This window comes from Hordeum vulgare, chromosome 2H (assembly GCF_904849725.1).
Source record: "Hordeum vulgare subsp. vulgare chromosome 2H, MorexV3_pseudomolecules_assembly, whole genome shotgun sequence".
NCBI lineage: Eukaryota > Viridiplantae > Streptophyta > Magnoliopsida > Poales > Poaceae > Hordeum > Hordeum vulgare.
In genome coordinates, this window is record NC_058519.1 from 657686409 (window position 1) to 657700275 (window position 13867).

Genomic DNA, 13867 nt, shown 5'->3' on the forward strand with positions numbered 1-13867 from the left:
GGCTAATCCACTCAGATGGTGAACTTGTTTTGGTAGGATCACAACCTCTTTTTGATTTGGTGGTAGGATGACACCGTAGTAGGTAGGATGCACTTGTGATGCTTTTGACTATATGAATCATGCATCTTTTGTTACTTCTGTTGCGCATGTTGTTCTCAACTTGTGTTGCTTTCCTGCATGTTAAAAGATTGTTCTTCTATCTTGGTAGATGAAGTGGTATGTGGTGTACTCGAGAGGATTCTAGGAGTCTACAATTCATGGTTACAAGACCGCCTGCTATAGAGGGTATGAGACTAGAGAGGCGGTTGAGGGTGATTACTCCAAGTTCGTACTCAAAGAGAAGAGAAATCATGGAGTAGGCAAGGATGCACGCCAGATCGGGTTAAGTGGCCTAAAGAACTTCATAATCTTCATCCAATTTTACTTCCATTGCGGTTTTGCTATTATCCTATCCCTCCCTACGACCATATGTAACATACAACTACATCAATGGTTAGGTTGATTGTAAGCTTTCCACATTGCGGTGCAAGGTAACTACATCGAATGTGTGCAACCAAACACATCGTAAGGCATCAGCCTTGTCCAATGTACCGAAACATGGGTAACCAGACGTTAAAGGCTTTGTTGCCGCCCCAATACATATGGGGTTCATGGGCAATCAAACGGATTGCAGAACATGGCCGAGAGGTTGTATTACCCCAACCGGGATCCACTCGGACACTCGTGGAAGGGGCCTAAATCCATGCGAGCAACTAATCATGCCTACTACTAGTACTAGAAACTACTAATTTACATGGAGCCATATACCCTAGGTAAAGTAGGGAAAACCATAGGGAAAGACTTTACCTTGGGTTTTGCCTAGAAAAAAAACAATAATTAAAGTATAGACGGGAAAGACTCCTTTCCCGGGTGCATCTACCAAGCTCTAGGGAAAGTTCTTTATCAAAGAGCACAAGCCCTAGGGGAAGAATCTCACATGGTTGGTATGTCGAATGTGTAAAGATTGTTCACCTCCAACCAAACCTAGGGAGAGATGATGGGGCCCTTTTGCACGACCACATTACCATATACTTTGCTTAAAGTTAAGTAATTGAAATGTGTAATTCAAATTTGATTTCACAACCACAATAATTCAAATAATTCAAATTGGTTGTTCGGGAACCTCGATGTAATCTTTATTGTGTTTGAAGTGCTTTTGTACTTTCTATGATATTTTATAATAGATCAGGTTTTTTTCGCAATTAAATGCCACAAGTCTGATACATGTGTCGTTGCACACCTTACACTCTATCCTTCAAAATAAGTATAAGTACAAAAATAACAGGGAGTTTGCCCTAAAATAATAAAGAAATGTAAAACTAATTAGATATCAAATTTATTAGCTAGTTTGATGTGGAATTATACACCCAAAGAACCAGGATTCTCTTCCCAATTCATATCACCTCCACGCTTTCTCGCAACACCATAAGCAACAATCATTTTTCAATTTTTGTTTCTTCCCCATGAGTTGACTTGACAATCAAAGGGATTTAATTGTATTCACTTCTAGGGGCAGCTATGGTAAATATGAGCATCACCCAAAAAAAACTTAGATTGACAACATTCAGTGAGACAGAAGGAGAAATGAAAAGAGAAGACACCTCAACTTTGAAAAGTCTCAAAATCGTGAGGATAACACAGCCCAATGCTAATCGAACTAAAAAGCAAACACAAAAAACACCAGCCTGTCAAAATCTATGTTAACCGCTAGCGTATTTTAGTTACATCCTTCAAATGAGAATAAAAATCAATATCTTACAATTCGTAAATATTCGTATGAAAAAGAAGAGAGAACATCAGAATAAGCAATATAATAACAAAAGTCAAGTCATATATGTTACAGTAGTTATAGTTACAGAACTATCATTGGTCAATGGTCCATCTGCACAACACCGATAGCTAGAAAAATATTAAAAGTCAAGACATGTTTTTCTTCTGAGTAATAAAAGGAGAAGTCTGAACATGTCCTTTTTTCAATTTGGAAGTAAAAAAATCCAGAAGTTTTTTTAGAATAGTCAGAATATTTGGAGAGAAAAAACTAGACACAGTCAAAACATTTTACTATTTTTTTTTAAACGGGGGCAAAAGAATTGCCTCATTTGATTAATTAAAAAGCCAAGGCATGTTTCTTTTAGAATATAGTATAAGAACATTTGATGTGGGCAGCAAACGGTAGGCAGGCCCAGTTAAAGCCCAAGAAGGAAAGACGGCCTAAATCACACGAGAGACGCACGCAACAGCCAGCCGACCAGAAAAAAAGAAAAATTCAATCGGTCTGCCGCCGCCGCCGCCGCCGCGGTCACGACCGGATCTCGTCCTCCTCCCGGCCTAGCAGACGGCGATGGCGGCGAGGGCGCTTGGGCTCGCCGGCCGAGCGCTCCTGCGGCCGATCTCCTCACCGGGCTCCCACCGGCTGCTGTCCACTGACAAGGTACGTTCACCAGCTCCCCATACCCTCCCTTCCATTGCATTTCCTCGCAAGAAACTCGATCCAGATCCATCTAACTCGCAATACCATGGTTAGGTAGAGTGAATCTTGAACTGAACCAGAGAGATAGGATAAGATTCATGAGCTAGGCAAGTATGCGCATGCTTCCTACCAATTCAGCTGCGATGTAATTTCATTTCATTTCATGGGGAATGAATGGAAGAAGAAAACAGAGGTGTTCTTGCCGTCATAAATGTCCTTGTTTTTTTTTACTACTGTTCTAAGGGTGCCGGCCCCTTTGCCGTTGCCAACTGACCTACCAAATTAACCAAGTTCAGAGATGTTGATGTTGTTGACCACAAATCCTGCTACTATGGCCATATTAAATCTTATTATGTGATCTTAGTTCCTACAGCAGCATTGCTATATACAGTTACACACACACAAACACACCTTGTCTCCTACTCCCTCTGTAAACTAATATAAGAGCGTTTGGATCACTATTTTAATTATCTAAACACTCTTATATTAGTTTATAGAAGGAGTACTTTTTCCCCCAGTTTTGCCTTGGACATGAACAGAGTGGTCATCTTGTTATCTGGTGCTTGATACAATTTGAATCTCAATTTGTGCTTTGCAGAGCCCACTGCAAGGCCTCGCGAACGCCGGTGATCCGATGAGCCGCCCCATCATGCAAGCACGGAACCAGACTGACGGCGGTTTTTCCCGTCTTGCTGAGAACAGATTCACAGCAGGTGGTGGCAGGATGGGTGGAAACGGGTTCACAGCCGGTGGTGGCAGGATGGGTGGAAACGGGTTTGCAGTCGGTGGTGGCAGGATGGGTGGAAACGGATTCACAGCCGATGGTGGCAGGCCAGGCCGGTTTAACATGGAAATGCTGCGGCCAGCAGGGGCTCCTCGAGTAAAGAGGGACGTTCTCCACGTCACGCTCAAGGGGAAGAAGACCTTTGTGACTGTGACGGACGTCAAGGGGAACAGGAAGGCTGGGGCTTCCGCTGGCTGCTTGGAGGATCGAAAGGGGCGGTCTCGTCTTGCTCGGTATGCCGGTGAAGCAACAGGGGAACACATGGGGCGAGTTGCCAGCAAGATTGGCCTCAAGTCGGTCGTCGTGAAGGTGAAAGGATACTCCTTTTTCAGGAAGAAGAAGAAGGTGATCATGGGCTTCGCAGATGGTTTCAGGGGCGAAAGAGTGAGAACCCCGTCTCCTATCATGTATGTCCATGACGTGACCCAGCTTGCGCATAATGGATGCCGGCTGCCCAAAAAGGTACGGAAGTAAGACTGATAATAGCCCCCAGCAAGAAGTGTGGAGATCCATATCCTGTCCCAAGGAGAAGCAAATTAAGAACGATATGTATGTATCGACAGGTTTCGTAATAATATCATGAGCATGGAAGTATTTATGAATACTTATTAGACAGTCTTAGATTGGCTCTTGCCAGACAAAACATTTTGTCATTTCCTGTAATGTTGCTCGAGTGATGGATTTGTTTTGATATGACATGGTTGCATTGCATGCAGGTCCCTCTCCTTCTGTGGGTTTCCTATATAATGACAGCACTGCGAGTGTATGTCTGTTGAGATGCTACTAATTTCTTTATTTGCAAGTGTAAAAGTTTGAAGTTTCACGTAATTTGGAGGGGTTTGCATCGCTCTAAAATAATGTTCTGCTTTAATGGTTGGCTCTGTCCCCTCATTTCTCCTTTTTAATCGGCAGAAATATACACTCTGGAGATTTCATAAAATAAAACATGTGATTGTTCTAAGCAAGACAAAATTCAACTCTTTAGGCCAAAATATGCATAACCCCCTTCATATCTCACCCAATTTCTCTGTTGAAATACTAGAGTGGTTATTAAATAGAAGGTGGAAATAGTCGGTGATTATTCAGCACTTAACTAAAATATCTACTGTAGTTGAGACACAACTCAGTCATCTGATTTCTCCTTTTTAATCGACAAAGAAAATATTCTCTGAGATTTCATAAAATTAAAGAGTGTCTGATATTCTTTTGCACTGAGACACAATTCTACTCTTTTGGCTAAAATATGCAGAATTCCTTCCACATTCTCTCTTTCCCCTCTGCCTCTGTTTTCTTCTAAAATTTTCCAATTGAAAATTTTGACTGGTTACAAGAGTGTGATTAATTTGAAGGTTGGAATTAGTGGGTGGTTACTTGTATAGTAAAACTTAACAAGCATCTCCAATGCTTCTCTGATTTGGTTGGTTCAGAGAAGAATGTAGTATTGTAACAAAACCGAGGCAAGATTAGTTGCAGGAAGGAAAACACTGAATCTTGACAGCATCATATACAGACCATGCATGAGATGAGATAATGATTCCATGATTTTATTAATGGAAGTGTACCACATGTATTTCAGTTAAAACTGCTACCAACTGCTTATGTTGATAATAGCAAAGCCAAGAAAGAAGAAAATATAGACCCAAAGCATAATCAAATTTTGGTGCAGACAACACTGAATTTTAGTGCGCACACTACTGTATCCAATCATTCGGCTTGTACATGAATGCATCCCTTCTGAGTATTATTATAAATCTTCGTAAAGCTCCCGACTGATCCTTTTTCCTCTGTGCCCATATCCATAAATCCTCGACATATATAGATAACATCTCCAGCCCTAGCATTGTAGTTCACAAAATGGTGACAATATGACGGAACTCCTCACTGCCAAGGATTTGCTCTGCAAACATCCTATTCTGATCGACGTGGTAATGATCCCCCTCGATACTACCAGCCTTGCTAACTGAATAGGTATCATCGGTGTGAAGAGTGTTGGCATAGGCCACTGGATCTACCACCATACGTTGAAGTACAGTAGCATTCCCAAGGATGTAGAGCGCCAGCTCGGCTAGCCCCAATACATCACAAAATCCAGACATGTGAACACTCTTGAGGTGATGATGCAGAGGCCCTTGCACAGCGGTCACCATCCTCATACCATGAGTGCAAAATCTATCACCACCAACCTGCACACATATATCCGTTAATTTCACTATACATATTCTTCAGGGGGGGAGGGGATCAAACAGAAGCAACAAATGTAACTATCCTAATTAATGTGTTAAATAAGTTTCCTAATCACCAGTTAAATTACTTACATGCATTTCCAATTCTTCTAAGAGAGGTGCTAATTTCAAAAGATTAAGAAACCCCATTGCCCAACTATCCTCATATGGATCCCACGCAAGCTCAAGGTTCATGTTCAGATGCCTCAAATTGATGAAGCTAGTCTGGTTTTTACTGAATCGTAGCACCTGGAAGAGAAACAGTGCACGGACACAAAATTAATAATTAAACTTTGTGATAACATTTTTTTAAAAGTAAAAGAAAGCACTTATTTCTAGAGCGAACCTGATCAAAATTCAAAAGTAGAAATAGTTTTTGGGCATCAGGAAGAGCAAGCTCGGTGAAGTTGAAGGCCAAGTCGTCGAGATCATAACCATTGAACTCTTGAGTCCTCATGTTCGATACAAAGGTTGCCTCCGACAACCTCAAGCAATCACTGAGCAAAATTTGTGAGAGATCTTCGTCGAACTCAAAGTTGGTAAGATTTGGAGCATGCAACTCTACAATTTCCAGTTTACAATGGCGCACACGCAGGTATTGCAACCGACACAACTCCTGTCGTATGCGCAGGCTTGAGAAGGAGGAGCAGCACTCTATGTTTATATGCTTGAGAACAGCACAGCTTAGCAAAAGGCAGTGTAGATCAACTCCACTGATGGACACCATCTTTAGTGTGAGTTTGTTAAGGTTTGCGATACCACAAAAATTGGGGGGCAGTTTTAACCACACGTAACCCAGATCAAGATACTTGACACAAGAGGCGTTTGGGCCACTGAGATTTTGCAACGGGAAGACGTACTTGTACTTGTCGCGCCGGGCGCCAAAGCAAGTGAGATTTGATGTAAAATCAACAGTAATGTGCTTGGCCCTTGACGCAGTGGAAAAGTTAATCCATCTATCGATGTGATGCTTATGGTTTCTACAAAGGCCAAATTCGACAGCAAACTTGTCCAGCATAGTCGTAGTTGTAGTAGAAGTAGACCACAGTGGGCGCAATACACTGTCCACATTGGCGATGAATTCAGCAGTCCAGGATGCTTCTTTAGTCTTAATGTCTGTAATGATGCCACAGATGACTTTGGTGAAGTCTGGATCTGGGTCAGTACTGATGCCAAAGGTGTCTTTGATGAAGACCAGATCTGGGTCAGTACTGATGCCAAAGGTGTCTTTGGTGAAGACCAGATCTGGGTGGCATATCCTCTGCTGTCTCCATTCATGAGAAAGCATGCTCATCCTCACGACATCTTTGATAGATAACCGTGACAGTATGTCGCGCAGAACATCCTGTAATGAGCAGGAGCAGTCAAGTTGTGGCACGAGTTCAATAGTCATGCTCCACTTGCTAAGATTATGATTTTTAAAAGAGCCAGTAATACCCGACATAAATAAGGCGTTTCGATCCTTACATAGGGTAGAAGTTGAAGCTGAATCTCTGCCACCTTCGGTTTCCCCACCCTACTCAAACCAGCGCTCTTGTTTTCAATTGAAAGTTCTTGGCTGGTTTCTTTCTCCATCATAGTGGATCCAACAAATAGATTTATCTGCATGGCAGTGGCAGCAAAAAATAAGTACGAACTAGATAAAGCTGACAGTGAATCATTTCAGCAAGCATCGTTATCTTATCACTGATTTCTGCGAGCATCATTATGACTGGTTTGTTTTTTGAGCAAGCAATCATGATCGTGAATCCTGCTGACCCAACTCTGTTCTATGACAAAAACAGAGAACATAATTTAGCAACAAACTTGTATCAGCTATCTTACATCACAGGGTTTTTTCTCTTTAGTTTTGTAACTCTATCTTACATTACAGGTCACTATTAGCCTTGGCCGGGAGAAAAATAAATAAACCAGTAACCTGAAGCTACTTCATCATGTTTAAAATCGGCCTGAAGGAACATTACATTACAATGGGGGATCTTACATCGGGATTGGAACTGGATAATTAACCAGGATCCTAGCCTCCATTCAGAAATCACCACACCAGATTAGGAATCGAGGAACGCGCTCATCGATTCTTAACAGGGATTCGAACTGAGGTACCTATGATTGGAGTAGCGGTGCCGGAGAAGGGAGCACGAATGGGGAGGAGCTTCTCCCAACGGGATCGACGGAGCAAGGGAAAATCCCGCTGACGAACAAGCAGGAGCTCACCGCCGCGCCATTAATCGCCTGGATCAAAGGTCGCCGCCGCGCTAACCCTAACGGTGCTGCTAGCCGGGACGAAGAAGGGGAGAGATTAATCTGGGCCGAACATTTCACATCCAACGTGGGCCTATGTTTATTTCTGGGCAATTCTTGTTTCCAGTTTTTTTTTTTTGGATGCTGCTATGCGTCATCCTACTGATAATTGAGAATTATTGTCCGCCTCCCTATCTGTCGGATGTGGCCGTTCCATTTGCCTCCTCGCATCGCAATACTGGTGGTGTTACGAATTGCAACAATAGCCATGTTGCGAAACATACCTGTCATGTTGTGAGATCCATCATCCGATTCGGTCCCTCACTGTAACACAACTCATATTGCAAAGCTCAATGCGAAGCCAACCGCTCGCTTTGAAGCAACCGTCGTCAGCCATGTGAGCGCCTCTCTTCCTCATGTTCGCTTGGGGGAGCACATGCAACAAAGTTGGCATCTAGCTTGTGGGAGAGAGGAGCATCCATGGCAACCTCTACAAAGGTGGGAGAAGCCCTCGTCGACGAGGATTCTAGAAGAGGGGTCTAATGAAGAAGAGACATAGGAGTAGAGACCACTACACCTTGTAGCACTTGTGACATCGACAACTTGCAACAACAATGGTTACAACTCTGCGAGCTACCGGGAAGCAATCGAGGGTGATTCGACATTTGATCTGGACGGAGCAGCCAAGCTGCAAGGAGGAAGAAGACAAGCAAAGAGATAGGGTAGAGGGTGTTGTGGTGAATATGTGTCCAATGAATCCCTTATCCTAGTAAAGCACGTCCCAGCCGTAGAATGAACCTCGATCAAACAGTGATGCAGTCGACCCAATGGAGCGTTCTTTTTTAGCCAACTGTCTTGAATCGTTTACCTTTTCCTTTTATCATGGTTTCATGAAGAAAAATAAATAAATTGCATGGCTATGCCATCTCACGTCTCCTTGTAATTTTGCATACCTAACATCTCCTCTCCTCTCAATCCGCCATGGACCAGACACCACCACCTTCTCCAACATCAAGTTAGGGTGCTACCGCATCAGTGCTAGGCATGACTTTATGTCCGATGGGGTGCTCATTTCCCTTTGGAAACACGTGCAAGCTCTACGCCGACGACCCCAAAAATCTTCCTTCCGCCACTTGCACCTTCCTTCTCTTGACCAACCCTCGTTCAACACACGTCACATGAGCCCATGTTCAAAGTTAGTAGATTATTTGTTTGAGATTCTCCTAAAGGGTGAAAGTAACCAAATTCACGGGACAAACAAACATCAAAATAATGACTATCAAGTGAAGAGATGCGACGATTAAAGAAAGCAAATGTGATTATATCATAGGATGCGGCCATATAATCAGTGGCAGACCCACCATTGGTGCAAGCTCGGGCGGCCGCCCCGGGTCACCGGCGGCGGAGGATCGACCCCCACCTATAGATCTTTCATTCCCGTTTCCTCCGGCAGTTGTGAAAAATCCAGCGACGACGATGATATCCTCTCTTTCTGTGTTGAAGGGGTTACTGCGCAAGGGCTTTCATGGATAAAGATTGGACTGGTGGACTCGGCCTACATGCCCAAATGCCTAATGGTTAGCTCTTCAAGGGCTGGTAATCGACATGTCACATGTCTCTCAATCGATCGTTCCCTAATCAAACTAGAAATCAACCTAGCTGATGCCGCCTGCTGCTGCACCGCCGCTATACGCCTCACATGCCCACGCCCACTACCGTTGATGGATGGCGGTGAAGAGGTGTATTGTATAGGGATAACTGTTGATGTTGAAGAAGTTGAGGTTGAGGAAGTATCTTTGGTTGTTAAGAATAATTAATCCATTGTTAATTATGGGATAATCCCCACTCTCCCCGCATGGGCAGCTCCAACCATCATGTGGTTTTCACCCTCGAGCGTTGCATCCTTTGGAGGCAACCTTCCGGAACAGCCGCCTCCTTTGGAGACACCCGTTGGCATTGTATATAAACTCACATCATCTATCAATAAAGGGTCACTTGTGTTGGAATTATGCCCTAGAGGCAATAATAAATATAGTTATTATTATAATTCCTGTATCAAGACAATCGTTTATTATCCATGCTATAATTGTATTGAATGAAGACTTATATACATGTGTGGATACATAGACAAAACACTGTCCCTAGCAAGCCTCTAGTTGGCTAGCCAGTTGATCAAAGATAGTCAGTGTCTTCTGATTATGAACAAGGTGTTGTTGCTTGATAACTGGATCACGTCATTAGGAGAATCACGTGATGGACTAGACCTAAACTAATAGACGTAGCATGTTGATCGTGCTATTTTGTTGCTACTGTTTTCTGCGTGTCAAGTATTTGTTCCGATGACCATGAGATCATATAACTCACTGACACCGGAGGAATACTTTGTGTGTATCAAACGTCGCAACGTAACTGGGTGACTATAAAGATGCTCTACAGGTATCTTTGAAGGTGTTCGTTGAGTTAGTATGGATCGAGACTGGAATTTGTCACTCCGTGTGATGGAGAGGTATCTCGGGGCCCACTCGGTAATACGACATCACACACAAGCCTTGCAAGCAATGTGACTTAGTGTAAGTTGCGGGATCTTGTATTACGGAACGAGTAAAGAGACTTGCCGGTAAACGAGATTGAAATAGGTATGCGGATACTGACGATCGAATCTCGGGCAAGTAACATACCGAAGGACAAAGGGAATGACATACGGGATTATATGAATCCTTGGCACTGAGGTTCAAACGATAAGATCTTCGTAGAATATGTAGGATCCAATATGGGCATCCAGGTCCCGCTTTTGGATATTGACCGAGGAGTCTCTGGGGTCATGTCTACATAGTTCTCGAACCCGCAGGGTCTGCACACTTAAGGTTCGACGTTGTTTTATGCGTATTTGAGTTATATGGTTGGTTACCGAATGTTGTTAGGAGTCCCGGATGAGATCACGGACGTCACGAGGGTTTCCGGAATGGTCCGGAAACGAAGATTGATATATAGGATGACCTCATTTGATTACCGGAAGGTTTTCGGAGTTACCAGGAATGTAGCGGGAATGACGAATGGGTTCCGGGTGTTCACCGGGGGGGGGGGGGGGCAACTGTTGTGGAACATCGCATGGGAAACAAAAATTTTCCTACGCGCACGAAGACCTATCATGGTGATGTCCATCTACGAGAGGGGATGAGTGATCTACGTACCCTTGTAGATCGTACAGCAGAAGCGTTAGAGAACGCGGTTGATGTAGTGGAACGTCCTCACGTCCCTCGATCCGCCCCGCGAACAATCCCGCGATCAGTCCCACGATCTAGTACCGAACGGACGACACCTCCGCGTTCAGCACACGTACAGCTCGACGATGATCTCGGCCTTCTTGATCCAGCAAGAGAGACGGAGAGGTAGAAGAGTTCTCCGGCAGCGTGACGGCGCTTCGGAGGTTGGTGATGATCTCGTCTCAGCAGGGCTCCGCCCGAGCTCCGCAGAAACGCGATCTAGAGGAAAAACTATGGAGGTATGTGGTCGGGCAGCCGTGAGAAAGTCGTCTCAAATCTGCCCTAAAAGCCCCATATATATAGGAGGAGGGAGGGGGACCTTGCCTTGGACCCTCAAGGGGTCGGCCGAGCCAAGGGGGGGAGGACTCCCCCCCCAAACCGAGTTGGACTTGGTTTGGTGGGAGGAGTCCCCCTCCCTTCCCACTTCCTCCCTCCTTTTTTTTCTTTCCTTTGATTTCCTTCTCTTGGCGCATAGGCCCCCCTGGGGCTGTCCCACCAGCCCACTAAGGGCTGGTGTGTCTCCCCAAAGCCTATGGGCTTCCCCGGGGTGGGTTGCCCCCCCCCCCGGTGAACTCCCGGAACCCATTCGTCATTCCCGGTACATTCCCGGTAACTCCGAAAACCTTCCGGTAATCAAATGAAGTCATCCTATATATCAATCTTCGTTTCCGGACCATTCCGGAAACCCTCGTGACGTCCGTGATCTCATCCGGGACTCCGAACAACATTCGGTAACCAACCATATTGTTGGGGAACGTCGCATGGGAAACAAAAATTTTCCTACGCGCACGAAGACCTATCATGGTGATGTCCATCTACGAGAGGGGATGAGTGATCTACGTACCCTTGTAGATCGTACAGCAGAAGCGTTAGAGAACGCGGTTGATGTAGTGGAACGTCCTCACGTCCCTCGATCCGCCCCGCGAACAATCCCGCGATCAGTCCCACGATCTAGTACCGAACGGACGGCACCTCCGCGTTCAGCACACGTACAGCTCGACGATGATCTCGGCCTTCTTGATCCAGCAAGAGAGACGGAGAGGTAGAAGAGTTCAACGGCAGCGTGACGGCGCTTCGGAGGTTGGTGATGACCTTGTCTCAGCAGGGCTCCGCCCGAGCTCCGCAGAAACGCGATCTAGAGGAAAAACCGTGGAGGTATGTGGTCGGGCTGCCGTGAGAAAAGTCGTCTCAAATCAGCCCTAAAACCTCCGTATATATAGGTGGGAGGGAGGGGAGGAGGCAGCCTCAAAACCTAAAGGTTTGGCCGAAATTGGAGGTGGAGGAGTCCTACTCCAATCCTACTTGGAGTAGGATTCCACCTTCCCACTTGGAAACTCTTTCCACCTTGTGTTTTTTCCTTCTCAAACCTTATGGGCCTTAGTGGGAACTTATTCAAGCCCATTAGGGGCTGGTTTATCTCTTCCCATAGCCCATGAGACCCCTTGGGGCGTGACACCCCTCCCGATGGTCCCCGGCACCCCTCCCGGCACTCCCGGTACACTACCGATGAGCCCGAAACTTTTCCGGTAATGCACGAAAACCTTCCGGTAACCAAATGAGGTCATCCTATATATCAATCTTCGTTTCCGGACCATTCCGGAAACCCTCGTGACGTCCGTGATCTCATCCGGGACTCCGAACAACATTCAGTAACCAACCATATAACTCAAATACGCATAAAACAACGTCGAACCTTAAGTGTGCAGACCCTGCGGGTTCGAGAACTATGTAGACATGACCCGAGAGACTCCTCGGTCAATATCCAACAGCGGGACCTGGATGCCCATATTGGATCCTACATATTCTACGAAGATCTTATCGTTTGAACCTCAGTGCCAAGGATTCATATAATCCCGTATGTCATTCCCTTTGTCCTTCGGTATGTTACTTGCCCGAGATTCGATCGTCAGTATCCGCATACCTATTTCAATCTCGTTCACCGGCAAGTCTCTTTACTCGTTCCGTAATACAAGATCCCGCAACTTACACTAAGTTACATTGCTTGCAAGGCTTGTGTGTGATGTTGTATTACCGAGTGGGCCCCGAGATACTTCCCGTCATACGGAGTGACAAATCCCAGTCTTGATCCATACTAACTCAACGAACACCTTCGGAGATACCTGTAGAGCATCTTTATAGTCACCCAGTTACGTTGCGACGTTTGATACACACAAAGCATTCCTTCGGTGTTCGTGAGTTATATGATCTCATGGTCATAGGAACAAATACTTGACACGCAGAAAACAGTAGCAACAAAATGACACGATCAACATGCTACGTCTATTAGTTTGGGTCTAGTCCATCACATGATTCTCCTAATGATGTGATCCCGTTATCAAGTGACAACACTTGCCTATGGCCAGGAAACCTTGACCATCTTTGATCAACGAGCTAGTCAACTAGAGGCTTACTAGGGACAGTGTTTTGTCTATGTATCCACACAAGTATTGTGTTTCCAATCAATACAATTATAGCATGGGTAATAAACGATTATCATGAACTAAGAAATATAATAATAACTAATTTATTATTGCCTCTAGGGCATATTTCCAACAGTCTCCCACTTGCACTAGAGTCAATAATCTAGTTCACATCACCATGTGATTCCAACGAATCCAACACCCATATAGTTATGGGGTCTGATCATGTCTTGCTCGTGAGAGAGGTTTTAGTCAAAGGTTCTGAAACTTTCAGATCCGTGCGTTCTTTACAAATCTTTATGTCATCTTATAGATGCTGCTAATACGTGCTATTCGGAAATGCTCCAAATATCTACTCTACTATATGAATCCGTTTCACTACTCATAGTTATTCGGATTAGTGTCAAAGCTTGCATCGATGTAACCCT

At 44.7% G+C, this 13867-nt stretch overlaps 2 protein-coding genes across 2 annotated transcripts; one reads left to right on the plus strand and one right to left on the minus strand.

Moving 5' to 3' along the window:
• Positions 1-2270: 2270 nt before the first annotated feature.
• Positions 2271-4121, plus strand: LOC123428508 (30S ribosomal protein S11, chloroplastic-like). The gene is made up of 2 exons (XM_045112729.1): positions 2271-2470; positions 3108-4121. Exons 1-2 carry the CDS (start codon positions 2381-2383, stop codon positions 3765-3767), a joined length of 750 nt encoding a protein of 249 aa, XP_044968664.1. The 5' UTR covers positions 2271-2380; the 3' UTR covers positions 3768-4121.
• Positions 4122-4816: 695 nt separating this feature from the next.
• On the minus strand, positions 4817-7889 carry LOC123428507. The gene is made up of 5 exons (XM_045112728.1): positions 7619-7889; positions 6983-7117; positions 5862-6860; positions 5609-5764; positions 4817-5476 (listed from the first exon to the last, which is right to left on the minus strand). The coding sequence occupies exons 2-5, from the start codon at positions 7091-7093 to the stop codon at positions 5141-5143; spliced, it is 1602 nt and encodes a 533-aa protein (XP_044968663.1). The 5' UTR covers positions 7094-7117; positions 7619-7889; the 3' UTR covers positions 4817-5140.
• Positions 7890-13867: the final 5978 nt, after the last annotated feature.

What these genes read in the sequence shown, in the direction of transcription:
- LOC123428508 (XM_045112729.1), top strand. Translation starts at nt 2,381, where the DNA reads ATGGCGGCGAGGGCGCTTGGGCTCGCCGGCCGAGCGCTCCTGCGGCCG. An exon ending in GGCTGCTGTCCACTGACAAG is followed by an intron (nt 2,471 to 3,107) that starts GTACGTTCACCA and finishes TGTGCTTTGCAG; the next exon opens with AGCCCACTGCAAGGCCTCGC.
- LOC123428507 (XM_045112728.1), bottom strand. Translation starts at nt 7,093, where the DNA reads ATGATGGAGAAAGAAACCAGCCAAGAACTTTCAATTGAAAACAAGAGC. An exon ending in AGCTTCAACTTCTACCCTAT is followed by an intron (nt 6,861 to 6,982) that starts GTAAGGATCGAA and finishes TGCTCATTACAG; the next exon opens with GATGTTCTGCGCGACATACT. An exon ending in TAGAAGAATTGGAAATGCAT is followed by an intron (nt 5,477 to 5,608) that starts GTAAGTAATTTA and finishes ATATGTGTGCAG; the next exon opens with GTTGGTGGTGATAGATTTTG.